This window comes from Podarcis muralis, chromosome 10 (genome assembly GCF_964188315.1).
Source record: "Podarcis muralis chromosome 10, rPodMur119.hap1.1, whole genome shotgun sequence".
NCBI classification, from domain to species: Eukaryota; Metazoa; Chordata; class Lepidosauria; order Squamata; family Lacertidae; genus Podarcis; species Podarcis muralis.
The window spans coordinates 46,454,920-46,475,369 of record NC_135664.1 but is presented as its reverse complement, the minus strand read 5'-3'; the positions used below and the strand labels follow the sequence as shown (position 1 = coordinate 46,475,369).

Sequence of the window (20,450 nt, the reverse complement as noted above, 5' to 3'; positions counted from 1 at the left end):
GGCTGGGGATTAGCAACTGATTAAACTGAGTAAAGTATCCATACTTCATTATACATAATACTAATTGACACGGCACATTTCTACGAAAGAAAAAACCAAAACCAAAGTAATTATATAACTACCATATATGTCAGGGTTATTGTCTATTATAACTTAATAAGATTTTTGAGTTTGGGAAGGGGTCTCAAGATTGTGGGCCCTCATGCACCACACCCCATATGACTGCCATTGTGGACAATAGTAAGGCTGCTCTGCATTGACTTTTATTTTTTACATTCAACCTTTAATCACAAGGAAAACAAAACTAACTAAGATACAGGGGGAGATAATAAAGGGGATTTCACATTACTAAAGAAGTAAATATTATAGAAAGGTGCCCTTACTACTTGTTTAGCCTGCCTTAATTGCCAGGATAATTTTTAGCGCTGTTTTATCTTTCTGCTTTTCAGAGAAGAGGATGTAAAATGAGAGTGCAACATAGAGGTTATTTAAAATAAAAGAAATGACCATTGAAGACCACCACCCTCTCTAGGGAAGCAATCTGCACACGCCCAAAGGCATTCATTATTAGTATTAGTATTTAGACCTATTTACTTCTTATCCGAAGATCTCCAGGCAAAATACAACAATTTTTACAGCACTGGGACCTGCCTGAAATTGTCCTAGGCACAGGGGTCAGCAAACCTTTTCACCAGGGGGCCGGTCCACTGTCCCTCAGACCTTTGGGGGGGGCGGACTATATTTGGGGGGAGGGGGATGAATGAATTCCTATGCCCCACAAATAACCCAGAGATGCGTTTTAAATAAAAGGACACATTCTACTCATGTAAAAACACGTTGATTCCCAGACTGTCCGTGGACCAGATTTAGAAGGCGAGTGGGCCGCATCCGGCCCACAGGCCTTAGATTGCCTACCCATGTCCTAGGGCTACCATCAAAAAGGATAGGCAAGCTTTTTTGGCGGGTGGAGAGACTTATTTGAGGCTTTCTACACGAATAGAGATTTTTATCTTCATGGAGGGTATATATACTTTCCTATATGTTTGACAAGAAAATTGCCCAGTCTTCAAAAAATATTGGCTTAGCTGTTAAAATATTTGACACGCTCTTGAATTCAAGAGAAACAAGCACTTTGTTATCTCTAACCTGCCAGGAACTCTCTCCATCTGCCAACAATACTTGCACTGAGCACTTGCAATTGAAAGGCAGAGGTTGGGGGGAGAGAGAGCAAGTCTTAAAATGTGATCACTCTTAGCTGTCTTGCTAAGTATGCTGCATTTGTACAGAAAGATCAGTTCTGATTCAGCATGGACATTGCCGACATTGTACTGCTGCTTGAAAGAATGGGAAGATGGCTGTGCCTTAGTGCGCTGAGGGATAACTGGAACAATCATAGGAGAGGGGAAAGCATGGGGGTCATCTTGTCCATTACTTTTCCCCAGTGCCATTATTCTCCTCAGTACATTTTCTGCCAATCTGTAAATGATTCAACCATTTGTATTTCTCAGAAGTCTATTCCCTGCTCTCTTGCCCTGTCAGAAAGTTACAAATAACATTGACTGAATTACTCGGTATGTAGAAGCTCTGATAGCTGAAGCAGTGAAAGAAAATGACTATTTCCCTCCTTCAGCTTACCAAAGTGTCTGCTTTTTATATCTTCAAGATAAAAAGGTAAAGCTACCCCTGCCCGTACGGGCCAGTCTTGACAGACTCTAGGGTTGTGCGCCCATCTCACTCAAGAGGCCAGGGGCCAGCGCTGTCCGAAGACACTTCTGGGTCACGTGGCCAGCGTGACAAAGCTGCATCTGGCGAGCCAGCGCAGCACACGGAACACCGTTTACCTTCCCGCCAGTAAGCGGTCCCTATTTATCTACTTGCACCCGGGGGTGCTTTCGAACTGCTAGGTTGGCAGGCGCTGGGACCGAACGACGGGAGCGCACCCCGCCGCGGGGATTAGAACCGCCGACCTTTCGATCGGCAAGCCCTAGGCGCTGAGGCTTTTACCCACAGCGCCACCCACGTCCCTTCAAGATAGGAGCATACTAATAAATGCAGAGCAAGGGAAATGAATCCAAACTAAGGAGCACTTCAACAAATCACAGGTTTTCTAGGAAGAAAGGCTGGATTTTCCCCCCTGGACTTTTCCAAACTTTAAATGGCGAAGTTTGGCCAAAATATATTCTTGCTTTCTATTTTTAAATGGACTTAAATAAAGTTATTGAATAAGGATAACATGCAGTTGCATACATGGGAGCATATTTTCTCTCTTGTACAAAAGGTACATGCATTTTCTTGTTGCAGGGGCCACAACTTGGAACAGGTCTCAAATTTGTATATAAATAACACTCTCTGATAGGGAAGCATTTCTTCCCCTGCATTCTTATCGCTGATGTTTAGGAACTCTATAGCATAGTTAATTAGTAGTGAGATGGATTTATTTATTTAGAGTATTAATATCCCACCCTTCAATTAATTCTTCTGAGATAGGGGGCAGAGGAGGGGTTAGCTCCACAAGGAAAGAGATCTATAGGTGGGTCTGAGACCTCAAACACCACCCCCCATGCCAATTTATCCTAAGAACCACTGGCATGAAGATATTCCCCCATCTCATTGCCCCTCTTTTCTGTCTTTCAGCAGTCTTTGAATCCTTCAGCCGTTACAGCTTGTGGTATGAGAATGGTTTTTCTGTCTTTCCCAAAGCATGGAATTTAAAGACATGCCACTGTGTGGATGATGCCAATTTGTGGATGTATTACTTGTATGTCTAGCCAACTTTTCACCAAAAGGTCCCAGGGAGAGTTATAAAAAATAACAAAATTAAAAAACAAATACAAATTACATTAAAATAACAACACCCACACACACCCCAACAGTAGCGGAAACCTCTTTGTTCCCTCTGAATCGGAAGAGGCGGCTGAGGTGCTAGCCAAGGTTTGCAGGCAGTGGTGGGCTGGATGTGGGACAAGAAACTGAAACTGAATCCTGAAAAGAGGCGGGAAACTGAAACATTATCCTTTAATTGTGGACTTTGTTTGACTTGTGTCCATTCTTCTTTTGTACGGAATTACTTGTTTGTCTTACGTAGACCAAAGAATGGCATTGTTGACAGGTGCTGTAAGAAATTATTTTTAAAATACTAAGCAGTTTAGAAAATGAATGTTCAAAATCTTAAGTGGTTTTTAAATGCTAGTAAATAAATAAAATGAGCACATTGAACAGACTCACGGTGCAGTCTTGGACATGTCTACTTATAAGTAATCTCCAGTGAATTCAGTAGTAATTAGTTGCCTAATGGAACAACTATCTACTAGTATAATAGTGACACACGGTGGCTAAAGGAGGCAATGCATTTTCTTCACCTTTAACTAAAAGTAACAGCAAATGGGACGCGGGTGGCGCTGTGGGTTAAACCACTGTGCCACTTGGGCTTGCGATAGTCATGCTGGCCACATGACCCAGAAAAAGTGTCTGCGGAAGCGGACAAAAACCGGCTTCCTCGGCATTTAAAGCGAGATGAGCACCGCAACCCCAGAGTCGTTCGCGACTGGACTTAATTGTCAGGGGTCCCTTTACCTTTAACAGCAAAGTTAATGAAACAACATTGGGAGTGGGGACATGTTCAGACTTACATAGGCAATTAAGAATACATCTTTCCACAATAGTTACCTGATTTCTGATTTAAACTTTAAATATGATTTCAAGGGCAGACTTTGGTCTTTCAAATTTTAGCGGCGCCCTGTGCAAAGCCAAAATTTGTCATGCCCTTCACCTTCTATTCTCCTCAATTCACTACATCATAAATGAGACATCCTACGGCACTCCCTAAGCTCTGCGCCTAGTGTGGCAGAACCGATTGGCTGCCCTAAATCTGCCTCTGGTTATTTTTAATTTATGGTTTTATGTTACAACTGTTGTAAACCACTCTGATTGTTTAATGATTTGGAGATATATAAATATTTTCTATAAATAAACTACCACATGACTTTTCAGCTTATGACAAAATTATATTTCTCCTTCCTATTTTGAAGATTTCTGTAGATATTTTTCAAAAATGTGAGCCTCAAATCTATTCATACCTTAATCAGTAGGAAGACCATATTTTTATTTTTCTTCCATTGGATAGCGCACTAAACTCTCATATGTGAAATCGGAAATCATCAAAGTTGAGCAGTATACACCTCTGTTCCATTGCACTGAACAGTATTCAAATATTGCAATGGGTTGTGATCTGAGAAACTGGCTTGTACTGCACATGGGTATGGTTAGGGTGTTTCAGAATAGGGGAAAAGCAGGCGCAATTAACACTAGCACCACAGAAGTTTTAAAAATAAAGTTACTATAAATGAACCAATACATAGGTTGCCAATGTGGCTACACATACTCCCACAGAGGCCTTCCCTGGTGACCTCAGGTCACCTTCCTTTGCAGGTATTATGCTTGAACGAAGCACTCTGTTTTAGCCCATATAATTGGTTGTTGGCTATGTGTGGTGCCCACAACAGTTTTCAACCAGTGTGCTGTGGCACCCTGGGGTGCCTTTAATTATGGTCAGGGGTGCCGCAAGCAACACTGGCCTCCACCCCTCTTTTCTACCTTCCTCTTTCTGATGCCCTCTTGCATTTCTGCCTCCCAAAGACTTGCACAGCTGTTTGTTGCAGCAGCCCTGGATACAAGCTCCCCAGGCGAATGGTGCCTCTGGGGCTGGCCAGGCTCCCATTTCCACCATGTAGGCCCATGGCGCCTACTGCTGCCTCCCAAGGTGAGTAACATGGTGGCCTCAGGTTCACCTTCGGCCAGTCTCCGTCGGGCTGCTAAGGCTGGGGCATCCTCTTCCAAGCCCCCTGTGGGACGGCATGAGGAGGCAGTTATTGGGGGGGGGGTTTCAGGGACTAGGGGTGGCTGTGGCGACTCCCTGGAGGGCTCCCAAGGAGAGGGGAGAGAAGAGGAAGCTGTGGGAACACAGGGAGGAGTGAGGGGCTGCCAGCTCTGCAGGCAAGGGGTAACATAACTGGGCTTCTGAGGCTTGGAGCGTGTTTTTCCACAGTGGGGGCTGTAGAATGTGGTGGTCAAGGGAGCCATGGACTCAGAAAGGCTGAAAACCTCTGCCCTAATGCTTTGCTTTTCTCAGAGCATTTTTCTTACAAACTAGAGCCAAGCTGATGAGTCCAGCCTAATTCTTCCTGCCACTGTGAATGTATCTGACCCTCAGAACTCTCTCCAGCCCCCACCTCCCTCTCTCTCTCTCTCTCTCTCTCTCTCTCACACACACACACACACACACACACACTCCCCAGATCTCCCTCCTCACTGGCCCTGCTTCACATAAGTGCTTTAGCCTGCCTGGACTATGTCCTTCAACTCTGATAATGCTCCTTGCTTGTCTGTCTGGAGGATAGGAGAGGTGTGTGTGTACACATTAGTCTACTGTAAGAAGGTAAACTCTGCATTCAATACTCTGCCCACTTTTGCCTCTAGCCTCTCCTACCATGGGTAAATGCTGCTGTGAATGTTGCCCAGAAGGGGATGCAGCACAATCCACATCCCCGAACCATAACACCAGGGGCATAGGGTGGTCCACCCTTGAACAACTCCACCAGCTTTTGCTCACAGAGCTGTTGACACAGAGCTTCCTGTTCTGCCCACTGAAAGTGTGTGTGGAGAGAAGTATCACCTGTGGAACTGCCCCTTGCAGTATTATTATTATTTATTTAATGATTTGGTGATGAGCTTTTTCTTTCTTTCTTTCTTGGAATAAAATTGTGAAGGGGGAAAATAACTATGACACATAATATAATAATAATAATTTATTATTTATACCCCGCCCACCTGGCTGGGTTTCCCCAGCCACTCTGGGCGGCTTCCAACAAAGATTAAAAATACATTAAAATGTCACACATTAAAAACTTCCCTGAACAGGGCTGCCTTCAGATGTCTTCTAAATGTCAGGTAGTTGTTTATCTCTTTGACATCTGATGGGAGGGCCTTCCACTACCGAGAAGACCCTCTGCCTGGTTCCCTGTAGCTTTGCTTCTCGCAGTGAGGGAACCGCCAGAAGGCCCTCGGAACTGGACCTCAGTGTCCGAGCTGAACGATGGGGGTGGAGATGCTCCTTCAGGTATACTGGGCCGAGGCTGTAATATTAAAATGTATGCAAGATTGTTTATTAAAAACATGGAAATAAATAAATATATACAACCAGGGACTTTTTACAGCATGTTAGATATAAATTGACTAATGTCTGCCACCAACAATGAAAAGGAAAATGTCATAGAAATACCAGGTCCTTTAGCAGAGCAAATGAATGATACATTAATTAATGAGGGCCAACAATGTTCAATAGGACCTCAAAAGGGAAAAGGAAGCTCCAGCTCTACTGCTATCTAGTAATTACCCTGTGTTTTGTTTATTCTCCTCCAGGTGTTATGACAATTCAGCTGGCATCCCCTGAGTGCCCTATGCATGCTTTCAAACATTTCTTTGTTCCAGAAATATATTTGAATAAATCTGAAGCCCCATAGCTCCCCTCTAAGTGAACTTCATTCAATTTTAGGGCAGGAGAGATGCTATACAATCATCAAGAGGACCTCTTTTTCTTGTCTTTTTTTCCATGGTAGTACCATGAAGCACTGGAGCTGTGACGTTTAGATCAGGGGTGGGCAGAATATAGATCTGGGTTGAGTTTTCGGAAGTTTGGTTGATTTTCAGAAGATTAAACCAGTGGTTTAATAATAAAAGCAAGAAATGGCATGCACCCCCCTTTAATAACACTGCTAAAGTGAAGAATACTTGGGGGTAACCATGGATAGATTTTAATGTGGCAGCACTTGAAGCTCCATTCACTTCTGATATTTAAAAAGATATTCATGGGAATTCTTTTATTCTAATTTATGAGTTTAGCCTCTGGTTGGCGGAACTTGGGGGTTCTAGTAAAACAAGCACACACATGAAGTAGATCCTGCAAATCTGAAGTCTGCTCACCCAAATTAAATTGTGAGCCCACTGGGAAGAGAAATTGTTATTGTAAGGAGCCACTGGCCATGGGTGGGGCTTGCCCCCACAACCACAACGCCCAGCTTTTTAAAGAGGAAGTTTCTTGCATTTGAAGCACTTGACATATGAACAAAACATACAGGCACTATTCTATTCTCAGAGAAAATAGCATGCTTCCTTTCGGTGCTTTACTGCCCTTTCAGAAAAAACAACAACCCAACTTTATGGCAGCACTCCTGCCTGTCGTCTTGGTTCTCCATAAAGTGTCACATGCTTTGATGGTTAATAAAATTATAATATACAAGCAAGTGTGCAGTGGTTTGTGTGTCAAACTAAGATTGATTTATTGAGAGTCATAACCGATTAGTGGAACCTTCCTCCCAGGTTGCTACCAGGGTAAAAAAAATGAGGGAAGAACCACACGTGGCCTTCAGCTAACTTGAGGAAAGGCAAGATAAAAATGTAGTTAATAAACCAGGCCGGTTTTGGACACTGAGGTGTGATTGATCGTATATTTGGCTGGTTTATGTAAAACCACATTAGAGCTGTTTAGTGACTGAGTGGTCTATAAATGTTGAATAAATAATTACAAATTAAAATATCACGAGGAATTTTACTTCCTCTCCCATCATCGTTCAGCATTCTTAATTGTTGTCGCTGCAGGTTATGTGCTAGTTTGGCAGGACTAAGTACAAGTACTGCACTAAGTGAGGCTGTCCTATGGAGAGGGTGACCGGCACGTAGCTAGTCATCCCCGTGCCAAGGGAGAGCTCCACGCTTGGATACGGGGATTGAAAGGACCAAGCGGGCTGAGGCGCCTCAGAGATCCGCAGAAAGGCAGCGCGTCACCGTCACCCAAATGGACGCCGGCTGTCACCGTCACGTGGAGGCAGCCCAAGGCCACGTGCGAACACCAGCCTCAAGGACTCACGCGGTACTCCAACTGCGCACAGCGCCGGGCACTGCGGCTGCGCAAACCTGGCTTGTTATTACAGTATTTGCCTCTACCCCCCCTCCCTAATTTATAAGAAGGCGGGGGCTGTTCTTGGCAATCTGAGGGACCATTACCCAATCGCATGTCGCCTTCTGAGAAATTAGCCCCACCCCCGTCAAGCTGGTCACCTAGGCGACCAATGACGTTTCCAGTCTTGAGGCCAGAGAGGTACGCGACTCGGCTGTACCGAAGGCTTCGCGATCTGCGATTAGCCGGTTTAAGATTGATTGACATCTTCAGGAGCGAAGACCAAGCGCACGCGCTTTGAAATATTTATTATTATTTTCGGCTCCGTTTTTACGGCGATGCGAATTCGGTGGCCATGATTGGCCGGCTGTAATGACGAAATATGTAGCCAATAGCCTTGCAGTAAGGAACAATATGGGTGGGACAAATACGTGACTTGACCAGACGAGCTGTGGTTTTGTCCAATTGGAAAAAAGCTAGGGCGGAGAAAGCAGAGGAGTGCAAGTTAAAACAGCATAGGTAGCTGGTTTCACCAATAAGGAGTCGGGTGGCTTTCACGCTGTCCAATTATTATCATAAACTTATGAGGCGGAGCTTTGCTTGATATGCAGCCACTGTGACTAATGCATCTTGAGATGGTTGAAGAGTCGCCCAATGGGAAATGAGGAGGGGGGATGGAAAAGGGGGCAGGTCGCCTTGAGACGGCCAGGTAACTTCGCCAATCAGTGTTAACATTATTGCGGTGCTAGCCAATGGGCGGCCACTGAGGGCGGGTCCCGATGTGTTTGGGTTCGTGCTCCTCCAGGGAGTGAGACGGCGGCGACGAGGAAAGTTTATTTTTTGGTGGCGGTTGACCCCCCCTCCCCCCGCCATTTGTTTTGATCTCTGTATCTGGCGGCTGGATTTCCCCGGCGGGTAAAACGGGCGGGAAAAGCGGCTCCCGCAGCAGCGCCCGTGGAAAGGAGGTGGGCTCTCCGTGTGCACCGCTGCGGGCGAAGAGGCGACGGCTGCGGCTCCTCGTAGGTGAGTGGCGAGGCAGGCCTCGGGGGCCCGCTGCGCGCTTCTGCGAGGCTGCTGGAGCGGGTGAACGGCGAGGCCTCTTCGCTCTCCTCTCAGAAGACGCCGCAAATCCCCTCAGAGGGTCGAACGGCTCCTTCGGGCCCCTCCAGCTGTCTCTCAGCTCCGAGGGTGTCATTGTTGTTAGTATTATTATCATAATAACATGTGTGTTGAGGTAATGATGGTTCCTGGGGATAGCTCTCTCGTTCCAGTTTCGTGGCTGTAGCTGCAGGAGCTCCGTTGGGTAAATGAATTTGGGGCTGTTTAGGATCGGGGCGCCGGTGGGGGGGGGGGGGGCGGCGGGAGGAGAGGGTTTTCCATCGCTTTCACTTGCGCCTGCGCAGTGGCGCTTCCTTCTCTGAGGGCATCGGCGGTGGAGGAGCAGAAGGGGAGTTTAGTATACAGTATTTGGAGTGGGACGTGAAACTCGCTCCTCGGATAATGACGACCTGAAAGGGTAACGGGGCTTGAGAGTTTTTCTTTCTCTCCGACCCCAACCCGAGCTAATGGTGAGATTCTTCTCCCCTCACACCGTCCAATAACTCGGGATGGAAACTCAGGTTCTGTGGTGCAACCAGTCAAGATCGGGTGGAAACAGCCAAGTACCCCGAGTGTTGCCGTAAAGGCTTATTTATAGCAGCGCTGGTTGTAGCAGGCCCCAGCTCTACCCATGCAGGATGAAAAATGATCCTAAAAGATATAAATAAACACAGCCGACTGGCAGCCTCTTGCTTTCTGCTCTCCTTTGCTTCCGTGAGTGGCGCTCTCTTCCACCCAAGGGGCGATGACCACCTCGAGCGTAACTCGTTTGGCATAATAATATTTGAAGCGAATAAGAAATGTTAGAACTGTTGACTTGCGGTGTTGCCTGGGGTGCCCACTCCTTAGCAGGGTCAGAGCCTTTTAATTGAGAGAGGCCCGTGGAAATAGTTTAACATACAAGGTTACTATCAAGCTACATATTCTGAATTAACACTAGTGTGTAAATAGGTGGCAAGAGAAGGGGGTAGCAGAGTCAGAAATGTTTGGGGGTTTTTGGTACTAAGTGTTGTGAGGACAGCTCTTTCTAAAGATGAAGGAACAGCTGGTGTAATGCGCCTCTGAGAACCTCATTTCTGGTGCATAACATTTTGCTGTGTGTTTTGTGTTATGTACTGATCAGGACTGAATTGGAGCTACAGTGGTACCTTGGGTTACATACGCTTCAGGTTACAGATGCTTCAGGTTACAGACTCCACTAAAGCAGAAATAGTGCTTCAGGTTAAGAACTTTGCTTCAGGATGAGAACAGAAATCGTGCTCCGGCGGAGCGGCAGCAGCAGGAGGCCCCATTAGCTAAAGTGGTGCTTCAGGTTAAGAACAGTTTCAGGTTAAGAAGGGACCCTCCGGAATGAATTAAGTACTTAACCCGATGTACCACTGTACAAGGTACTGTGAAGCTACATATTCTGGATTAACACTAGTGTGTAAATAGGTGGCAAGAGAAGGGGGTAGCAGAGTCAGAAATGGTGGGGGGTTTTTTGGTACTAAGTGTTGTGAGGACAGCTCTTTCTAAAGATGAAGGAACAGCTGGTGTAATGCGCCTCTGAGAACCCCATTTCTGGTGCATAACATTTTGCTGTGTGTTTTGTGTTGTGTACTGATCAGGACTGAATTGGAGCTACTGGAAACTTGGAGGCAATGATCTGCTCTTGCCATACCTCACCTGCCTTTCCAATGCCATGGGTAGTAGAGTAAAACTGACATTTATTTGCTCTTGTGAAATAACATCAGTGATGGAACTTTGTTTCAAATCCACATTTCAGGGTAAAATCAGGCCATAACCTTTATTCACTAAAGTTATCTAAACTCTTAAGAACATGTTGCTGTGGGCACAGAGTGGTATGGTAGTCTTATTCTCTGATTACTCCAAAGTAATGCTAATTATTTACATTGAGCTTTGTTAGATTCTGTGCAGCACTCTTGTCTTTCAGCTACTATATGTTATTTCAAAAGTACTGTAGTGTTAAAAGGAAATGCCTCTCCTAGTGTAATTGGTTTTCCTGCTCAATTTCCTTCAGAGTCCATATAGTTGCATACCCTTGGTGGGATCCTATTTTTTTTAATTAGGTGACCTAGGGATTTTATTATGAAGTAAAACCTTTTTATTTTTCTATTCTGAATTGGGATAATACATTTGGGGTATTTTTTCTGAATATAAGGAGTTTTCTGCAGCATTTGTGCCTGCAATCCAAGTTTAACTTTATAAATAGTGCTTTCATCATGTGTAAAGGTAAAGGGACCCCTGACCATTAGGTCCAGTCGTGACCGACTCTGGGGTTGCGCTCTCATCTTGCTCTATAGGCTGAGGAAGCCGGCGTTTGTCCACAGACAGCTTCCGGGTCATGTGGCCAGCATGACTGAGCTGCTTCTGGCGAACCAGAGCAGCACACGAAAACGCCGTTTACCTTCCTGCCGGAGCGGTCCCTATTTATCTACTTGCACATGACGTACCTTCGAACTGCTAGGTTGGCAGGAGTTCATCATGTTACTTATGCTTTAAAAATGACATTTCTACTATATGGAAACAAAATATATCATAGTTATTCATTTTAAAATTGTAATACAGTATTTATTACTTTGGTATATTATCAGATACTTTGTAGACAATTTCCTCTAAGTGGAGTATAAATCCAATAATTTTTCTTTTTCGCTTTTATATGTGTCATAATGCTACCAAAAATCTTATTAGTTCAATTTTTTTTTATTTGGATTGCTTGCAATGTACACTATAGGTTAGCCAAGAGCAGTGTCTTCTCTCACCCTGCTAATTCTGATATGGGGTGGGGAGTGGCAGAATTAGTGGAGGCTGGAAAGGTGTTAATATACCCCCAAACCTGCAGAATTTTCTTCTCCTGCATGTCCATAAAGGCCAGACCAGAATTTTGTGGCTAAGTAATATGGAGTTGATTAGTAAGTTGCTTTTTTCAGATAGTGATGTTGATGTTATCAAGTTCTCTTAATCACGGAATTCTTTTCTGTGAACAAACCACTTTCATTGCCTAGCATAAGTAGAGCATTGACTAACAACAATGCTGTGCCTGTCCATTCACAATGGAAGTGGGTTAGCCTCCTTAGTATGAGGGTTAGCATCGTATGTAAGGGGACGCAATTTGCACTGAGGATAGCTCATAGCATTCAGACGGGTCCTGTGAAATCAACATTGGTTAGTGTTAACCATGGTTACAGTCTGTACCAAAACATTCCTTAATCATGGTAAAAGTTGGGGATGGACTTCTAGTTGACCTAAGTGCTTCATATTGCAGGTGGTAGGCTGGAGAAAGAGAAAAGATTGGATGTTCTTCATGTATCCACTTCTGGTGAGTGCACATAACCTCAGCTAAAAGCTGGTGTGGTATAGTAGTTAAAGTTCTAGATTAGGACTGGGAGACTAAGGTTGAGAACATCATTCAGCCATAAAGCTCCTTTGGGTGACCTTGGGCCAGTAACAAGGTTGCTGTGAGGATAAAAGGGAGAGGAAGTGAATCTTGAATGCTACATTGAGCCGTTTGGAGAAAGGTAGGATATAAACACAGTATAAATAAATACAGGATAAAACTAGCATGTGGATAATGCATAGCCCATAGGCCTCCATACTGTATGACTTTGTAAGAAAGGTAGGTGCCTGGTAGCCATTATATAGTACAGTACTTGATTCCCTGAACCAAAGTTCAGACTGATCAATTTGTCTGGGTTTGGATATAATGATAGAATCATAGAACTGTAGAGTTGGAAGGGATCCCAAGGGTCTTCTAGTTCAGCCCCCGGCAATGCAGGAATCTTCTGCCCAATGTGGGGCTCAAATCCACAACCCTGAGATTAAGAGTCTCACACTCTAGTGCAGGGGTCTGCAACCCGCGGCTCCGGAGCCGCATGTGGCTCTTTTACACCTTTGCCACGGCTCCGGGGCGGATACTAGCGAGGGGAGGAGGCGCATTGTGCGCCCCGACACTCCCCACTGTGGCGGGTGCTGTACTGGCTGTGATGTCGCATGGGGGCGGTGCGTGCGTTAGTCACGCACCGTCCTGACGTCACCTTCCCGGTTTTGCGGCTCCCAGTTGTTGTTTTCTTCAGAAACGGGTCCAAGCGGCTCTTTTTGTCTTAAAGGTTGCAGACCCCTGCTTTAGTGACTCAACTGGCCTTTCAACATAAACTGTGGTTAGTTTAAAAACTTCCAATTTCCCTGTGACACTACCAGAGGAGAAGAGATAGTACTTGAGCCTGAGCTAATCAGACATTGTGGCTTCTACTCCAATTTCCCCTAATTGCTGGGGGGGGGGGGGAGTGAAAAGGTGACTGCAAGCCAGATGGGGTAGTCCTACCTATCAACCAGCAGACAAAGGATTCCCCACCACTTTTTTAAAAATATAATTTGACTTAGGGGAGAGTGCATGATCTTTCATTTCTGGTGAGCATACCTAGTACTTCATATGGGGATGAAAATACTCACCTTAGCTTATCTGTGTGGATTTGCTGAAGAGGAGACTCAGAAGGATGGTGTGTGTAAGGGGAGTAATGGTGTGTGATTGTTTTTGTCTGGCCTCATCATATGCTGAAATGCCGCTCCCAACACCTTTACAACATGGAAATGTAACTTTGGGTCTGAAAAAAGTTTCCCATCTTTGGTTTAAGTTTTAACCCCCTGTTACTTTGTATTAAAAATAGTGGCTACCATGAGAGAGTGTACCATTTTTTGTCATCAGCTCCAGTTATTTTGCTGTTTTTAGAGCAGTCATTCCCAGCCTCTGTGTAAGTTCCTTAGGAAATGCAAAATTTGTTTTTAAATATGCAAATACTTATTTGCATGTATGTTAGTTGATAGAAGGCATTTTGCTGTTCTGAAACAAGTTGTCACCTTGGAAAATATAGTGGCATATACCATAAAATTGATTCTGCATTCATCTGTGATAGTGACTACCTGTACAGGCTTGAAAACACTGGACAGTGCTGCAACCACTCTAGTTGCCTTCACTTATCTTTATGCTCCAGTGGCCAGAGGCGTAGGAAGGGGTGTGTAGTGGGGGCAGTCCGCCCCAGGTGTCATGACAGGGGGGTGACAAAATGGCAGGTGAGTGGGCAGCACACCTTGTGCCCGGCGGCAGCAGCCCTCCTCAGCCCTGGCGAGGCACACCCGGCGGCAGCAGCCCTGTTGCCGGGTCATGTTTGACCCAGCTGCAGAGAGCAGGAGGAGAGTGAGCAGCAGCTTCCCAGCCCCTCTCCTACCCTGAACTGTGGCACATGGGAGGGCACCTGCTGCGCCCCCTCAGGAGTGCGCCCGCCCTGGGCAGCACAGGTATATGCTTTGCCACTGCCAGTGGCTAACAAAATGCTGCTGTTGCATTGCATTAGGCAAGAGTATTTGTTTTCCAAACTTTTCTGCAATCATTATAGCTGAACAATTTGCTGTTCTTCGAAAATTAAAATGTTTTAACTCGTATGCTATGTTAACATATACCACATGTGCTTGATATTAGTGTGAATCTCATAAAGAAACTATTGCTGGTATGTAATAATGTTAATCTATGTCTGAGCATAATATACAGGTGAGAACATTCACCTTGAAATAGATCTCCATTTTCATTTCATATTTAAAATCAGAAATCAAGCCACCCAAACCAGCACTGTGGTAGTATGCCTGCATCCTTTTTAATATGGGTTTAACTACACAGAAAGCTTGATTGATGGAAAGTCTGAAATGCTTGTCAACAGTAATCTGCAGCCTCTTTGGTGTAGAGGTTTGAAATGAGGTCTCTGAATATATATATTCTGGCCCCTGAAACATGTTAACGTTCTATAATTTGTCACTTCCCTTAACTACCAGTTAGCATGTTCCCTTATGCAAATATGTATTTAGTGCCAGTCCTCTTTGGAATCAAATGTATGTCAAGGTAACTTTTTAGGAAGAAAAATTTAAACTTACAACTTGATTGATGCTTTCCATTCATGTCAGGCTGCAGAACTGCATGTTAGTGGTTCCTACTATGACTTTCTGGTTACCATCTTTTGGATTCTTTTGGTGATTAGGTGCTGCAGGGTATAATTTAGTACGCTACTGAGTATGTGGAAATGTTTGATCTTAACAGCCACAATGCATTTTAGCCAGTTCTATTATTATACAAATTTGTAGGACAGTGTTGGAATGCAATATTTCTTTTCGATTATCAAGTCTAACTACAGACTTTGAATTTCCTGTCATCTTTACCAGGTGTAAAAAAATACCAACTGCAAAAAAAGCAACCAGGATTGCTTATGTTGCTTTGTTTCTTGAGAGGAATTTTTGTATGTCATGCTTATGTGCTTTGAATAATAGTTTTTTTTTTTTTTTTTTTTTTTTTTTTTTTTTTTTTGCAGTGGTTTGACTTTTGCACTGAATGTAGCCGGGATGGGTCCTTTCGGGCTTCAGCAGCCCTGAGAAGCTGTCGAGGTAACTTGTGTTTAAAATACAAGTGTACTGTTAGTAGAAGGCAGAGGTGGGTAGAGAAGGTAAAGGTGTACAGAACAGTTGTTTGATCTTTGGACATACCGTAAGTCATGAAATTGAGGGAATACACTCTCTCTTTTGCAGGGAATTATGATACATTGATTATGGTCTAGAGAAGTCACACAGAATGCCTATTATTAGAGAAGTGTTTTATGTTGTCCTGTTTCATGTGAAGTTTTGTATGTACAGTTTAAGCATGTTATGTTAAGATAAAAAAAGTTTTTTTTTACTGCCAGTATAAGCATGCTTTCAGTAATACAGTCATTGAGACTTCTGATAATTTTTTGTTCAGCTGAAAAGCTGTGGCATAACTGAATACTGGAGAGAGTTGTATGCATTTGGAGACTTCAGCACAGTAGGCATTAGAGATGGGTTCCTTATCCTCTAGTTCACGGATTGGCACTCTCCAGCATGGGGGCCTAGTTAGGCCTGGCATGAGTCCTAATTTGGCCTTTGAGGACATTTCCCCCAAACCTTGGCTACCTGTTCTTTCTTAAAACTATTTAATCTGAAATAGCCATATGATTGGCAGATGAGTGAATAACTACTAGCCTTTCCAAAGACTACATCTACCAACTCCAAACTACTTTATGTGTGTGTTTCTCCCCACTTGCCTGTCTGGGCCCCTTGTGCCTTTACTCCTGAGAAATTTGTGCCAGTCACTGAATGTCCCTGATTGCAATCTGGGTGATTTTTTTTTAATGGCCTAAGAATCCTCAGTATTTACAATGTGCAATATGACTCATAAAATTTCAGATTCCAACTGTTTTATTATAACATCCTTCATTTTATTTATTTTTAGGCAGAATTTCGTGTTTCAGCAGAGTTTTGCACAGATTCTGTTCCCATGCAAACTGATGAGGGAGAAATTTTGTCGGAAGCTGGTTCCAAGGTCAGTGAATTCACAGAATGAGACTAGGGTAAATGTTGATACGATTAACTATATTACTGTGAATATGTAGGTTTGAAACATGTACATGGTATTTCCAGATATAATTCATTGTATTGATAAAGATTAAATACATACAAAGTCTTATTTTAGTCCAGTGCTGATATTATCAATACCATAAAATGTGGCAATTAATACAAGAATATTGTTTCCATGGGAATATTTATATCTTGGAGTCTTTCCTCATCTTTATGCAGCAATTATTGCTGATCAATATACACATTTCAAATGGGGATGTAAATAGTCACTCACCTGGTGGCTTGTGACAAGAAAATGTTGCCTTTAGGCAATTGGGCAGGGAAGATTTTGTAAACTGGAAAGAGCTGAGTGTTCCTTCTAGACCACTGATGAACTGTAAATACTATAGGGCTGTATAGACTAGACATATTTTATTGGTTAGTAATTTCTGTGGACTGGCTTAAATCAACCTTTTAAGAAGCTTATCTACTGAAGAAGTATATAGGGTATAACTCATTTGAACCAATTCATGTAACGCTTAGGGTAACATAAAATATCTTTAGTTTAGCTAGTTTTAGCTAAGTTGCAAATGTCACAAATTATTACTGTTTTGTTGAACAAGTACTTGATGGAAAGTGTGTAAAACTCATTCATTACAGCTACTATTTGAATTGGTAACTGTAGCCCATCTTGAAAACGCAGCAGCATAAATCTGTATTCTGAATAAGCCTTTTCAGTCTAGATAAAGGTTGAAGAACAGTTCATATTAGGCTACCAACACAATCACAAAACACTGTTCCCTGATAATTAACAGTAAGTGTTATACTCCTGCTTGCAAATTTTGCAGTGTTCACCTATGCTTCTCTGATAGCCCACTTGTTACCTGTGATTTGAAATTAAGTGTTGTGTGATAGTAGTTTTATTTAAGACCAGAGGGAGTGGAGCCTTCACACATTCTTCAGAGGTTTAAAGGCCAGAACACTGAGACCTGTTAGTGCAGCTGTCATGGTGCTGGTTCCCCAGCTTGGCAAGCATAGTGCTCTGCTTGCAGCCTAGGCATGTGCAATTTGTTTGTGGTATTTACAAGTAATCCTTCTGCTCAAGTGTGTGAGGTGATATGCAAGCATTTATGTATGTGTACATAGCCACTTATCTGAGGATAACTGCTACTTGCTACAGACATGTAGCAAATTACATGGCTAAAATTAATATTGGAAGTATGGTATTGGCACTAAACATATGAATCTGCTTTTTATGGAGTCTGAACACTCATCCATTTGGGCCAGTACCATCCATTCTTGTTTTTACAGCCTTGTTACCTGATCTTATAACTGGAAGTGTTTGAGTACTGTAATTTGTGCAGTGTGTGTTCTATCACTGAGCTATGGCCTTTCCCACAATCAGATAAACACATTACTACCTTAATTTGGATACACTGAATGGATTGTGGTACTGAGAGAGTGCAGTGATGGGATGTAGATACTACAGCAGCTAAGGAGTATGCACATGCAAACTGGTTCATCATCCAACCTTGTCCCTACTGTTTGGATATCTGAACATGGACTTTCACATTTCAGTATGCTTTGGAGCTTTTCCTGAGTAATTGCTAATACTTGCTACAGAGACCCAGAGCAGTCAATTATGTTGAATGATTTTAGTATCAGTTGTGCACTCTAAATTATTGCTCAGCAATTTTCTTCAGAGTCTTAGGCAAATTACATTCTGCCCCAGTAAAAGTTAAATTTTTATAATTTGTCATTCAGATGAATGAGGCATAGTTGTACACAGTACTGTTTTTCTAGAAAAAGAGGTGCCGGAACTCACCTCCCTCGTTCTCTTAGAGTGGCAACGGTGCCCACATGAGAGGTGCCGGAACTTTGTTCCAGTGCGTTCCTGCTGAAAAGAAGCCCTGGTTGTACAACATTTGTCAAAGTAAAAGTGTTGTAGTAATATTTGTTTGAAGCGATCCAATCCAGTTCTTATTTGATTTTATTTGAGATATTCCAAGCTAGCTAACCTCTTGGAATCAGTTGTCAAGCTGGCCACTTTACGTTTGGGCTTTGTTTCCTCTGGGCTCACAAGGATGAGTTGGCTTGTGCTTCTTTTGCTCATGGTGGAAAAATGTTTTGTTTCTGTTAATCTTGTGTTTGTAATGGGAGAGAAAGACGAACACTTTTATGAAACCCTTTAGCTATTAATGCTATTGTGGCTGGTGGAAAGGAAAGAAACTAGGTTGTAAATCCTCTCATTGTTAAAGCATCTCCAAAGATACTGACCAGAGTACATAGGAAGCTGCTTTGCTTCGCGACTTGGTTTACATTAACATGCTCCCCTCCCCCCCCCCCCCGAACTTTTATAACAGCTATCCCCCAAATCGGCCCCTCCAGATGTTTTGGGACTACAACTCCTATCATCCCTAGCTAACAGAACCAGTGATCAGGGATGATGGGGATTGTAGTCCCAAAACATCTGGAGGGCCTAGTTTGGGGGTGCCTGTTTTATAAGATCTGTTCTTATCAAACATAAAAAAGACTCGGAGGATGCAGGTTCAAATCTCCAGTTGGCTATGAATCTCACTAGAGTGACCTTTGGCTAATGACACATACACACACACAGAGCTATTGTGAGGATAAAATGGATAGAGGGGAATGGAGAAGGAAGGGGACCATGTGAACCACACTGAACTTGGGGGAAGGGTATGATAAAAACATAAACTAAAATGTTGTAGAGTGATGATCTCACTATGTACTTGATAAAGCCTAAAGCAACACATTTTAATTGTTTTAAAATGTTTTTATATTGCTGCACACAAGTACTGTATTTTTTGCTCTATTGGACTCACTGGACCACAGGATGCACCTAGTTTTTAGAGGGAGAAATCAAGCCTGTCCGCTTCTCCCAGAGCTTCTCGGGGCTGCAGGGGAAGCCCGGGATTCCCCCCCCCCCCAGCCCCAAAGAGCAAAGAAGCCAAGACAGCGAGTGGGATCCATAGCCGCGCAACCTCTCCAGCCAGGAGCTAAACCTCTCCAGCGCAGCTAAAGAAGACGACAAGGCAGCGAGCGCGATCCATCCCGCTCCCTGCCTTGGCTTCCTCTTTAGCCTTGCACAGCATCTTTAGCCTTGCGCAACGGGATGGATCGCGCCCGCTGTCCACCGGGGCTGGACTAGATGACTCCTGGGGTTCCCTTCCAACCCTGCAATTCTATGACCTCGGAAGGTGTTGGGGGTCTCCACCACTGGAGGCTTTTAAGCAGCGGTTGGGGGACCATCTGCCTGGCATTCTTTAGCTGTGATTCCTACATTGTGAGGGGGCTGGGCTAGATGACCCTCGGGTGGCCCTCCCAACTCTATACAGTCCTACAGTTCTGCGGCAGGAGATCCACAGCCACTTCACACAATGCCCACTCCCAATTTTCATCGGAGAGACATGTGGCTTCACTGTCTAGGTAGGTACCCCCCTACCTGCCACTCTTCCCCCACTCCACTTAAGCCGAGGGAATTCCTGCCCAGAGAAGCTCCCAGGTGAGGCAAGGGTTAAGATCTGCCTCTGGTGGATCGCGCTCGCTGCCCTGGCTTCCTCTTTAGCCTTGCGCAGCCTCCCCCTGGCTGGAGAGGTTGCGCAAGGCTTTTCTAGAGGAGGGAGAAGGGACTGACTGGCCGTATCACTCCCTTCTCCCTCCTGGGGAAAAGCCCGCAAGAGCCGCACGAAGCTTGTGTGTGGCTCTTGGGGGCTTTTCCTGCCTGCCTCCCCCCTGCATTCGCTCCATAGGACGCACAGACTTTCACCCTTAGTTTTTAAGACGGAAAAAGTGCGTCCTATTGTGCGAAAAATACGGTAATTTATGAGAGGCTGATATAGAAATATTTTTATAAGGTAATAAATATAATTTCCTGCTCTTGGGGAAACCATTCTTACGTTATTTCTCTGCCAAATGTGTTGGAGTGGCTCTGTGACAAATCCGAAGCTCATTTTATGGCATACCCTTGGTTTGTATGATGTACTGGCCAGGCCTA

General features: G+C 44.0%; 1 protein-coding gene across 12 annotated transcripts in view; it reads left to right on the top strand.

The window, feature by feature from the left end:
- The first annotated feature begins 8,705 nt into the window (after positions 1–8,705).
- TNRC6B (trinucleotide repeat containing adaptor 6B) overlaps positions 8,706–20,450 on the top strand; it is a 95,900-nt gene continuing 84,155 nt past the window's right edge. For 3 of the 12 annotated variants that reach the window (XM_028746130.2, XM_077934943.1, XM_077934936.1), the window contains exons 1-3: positions 8,707–8,974; positions 15,400–15,472; positions 16,332–16,421. In XM_028746130.2, the coding sequence (XP_028601963.2) occupies positions 16,387–16,421 (35 nt within the window). In that variant the 5' untranslated portion in view covers positions 8,707–8,974; positions 15,400–15,472; positions 16,332–16,386. Of the gene's footprint in view, positions 8,975–12,314; positions 12,369–15,399; positions 15,473–16,331; positions 16,450–20,450 lie in introns of all 12 variants that reach the window. The other 9 variants (XM_077934941.1, XM_028746143.2, XM_028746134.2 and 6 more) reach the window with 6 other exon arrangements.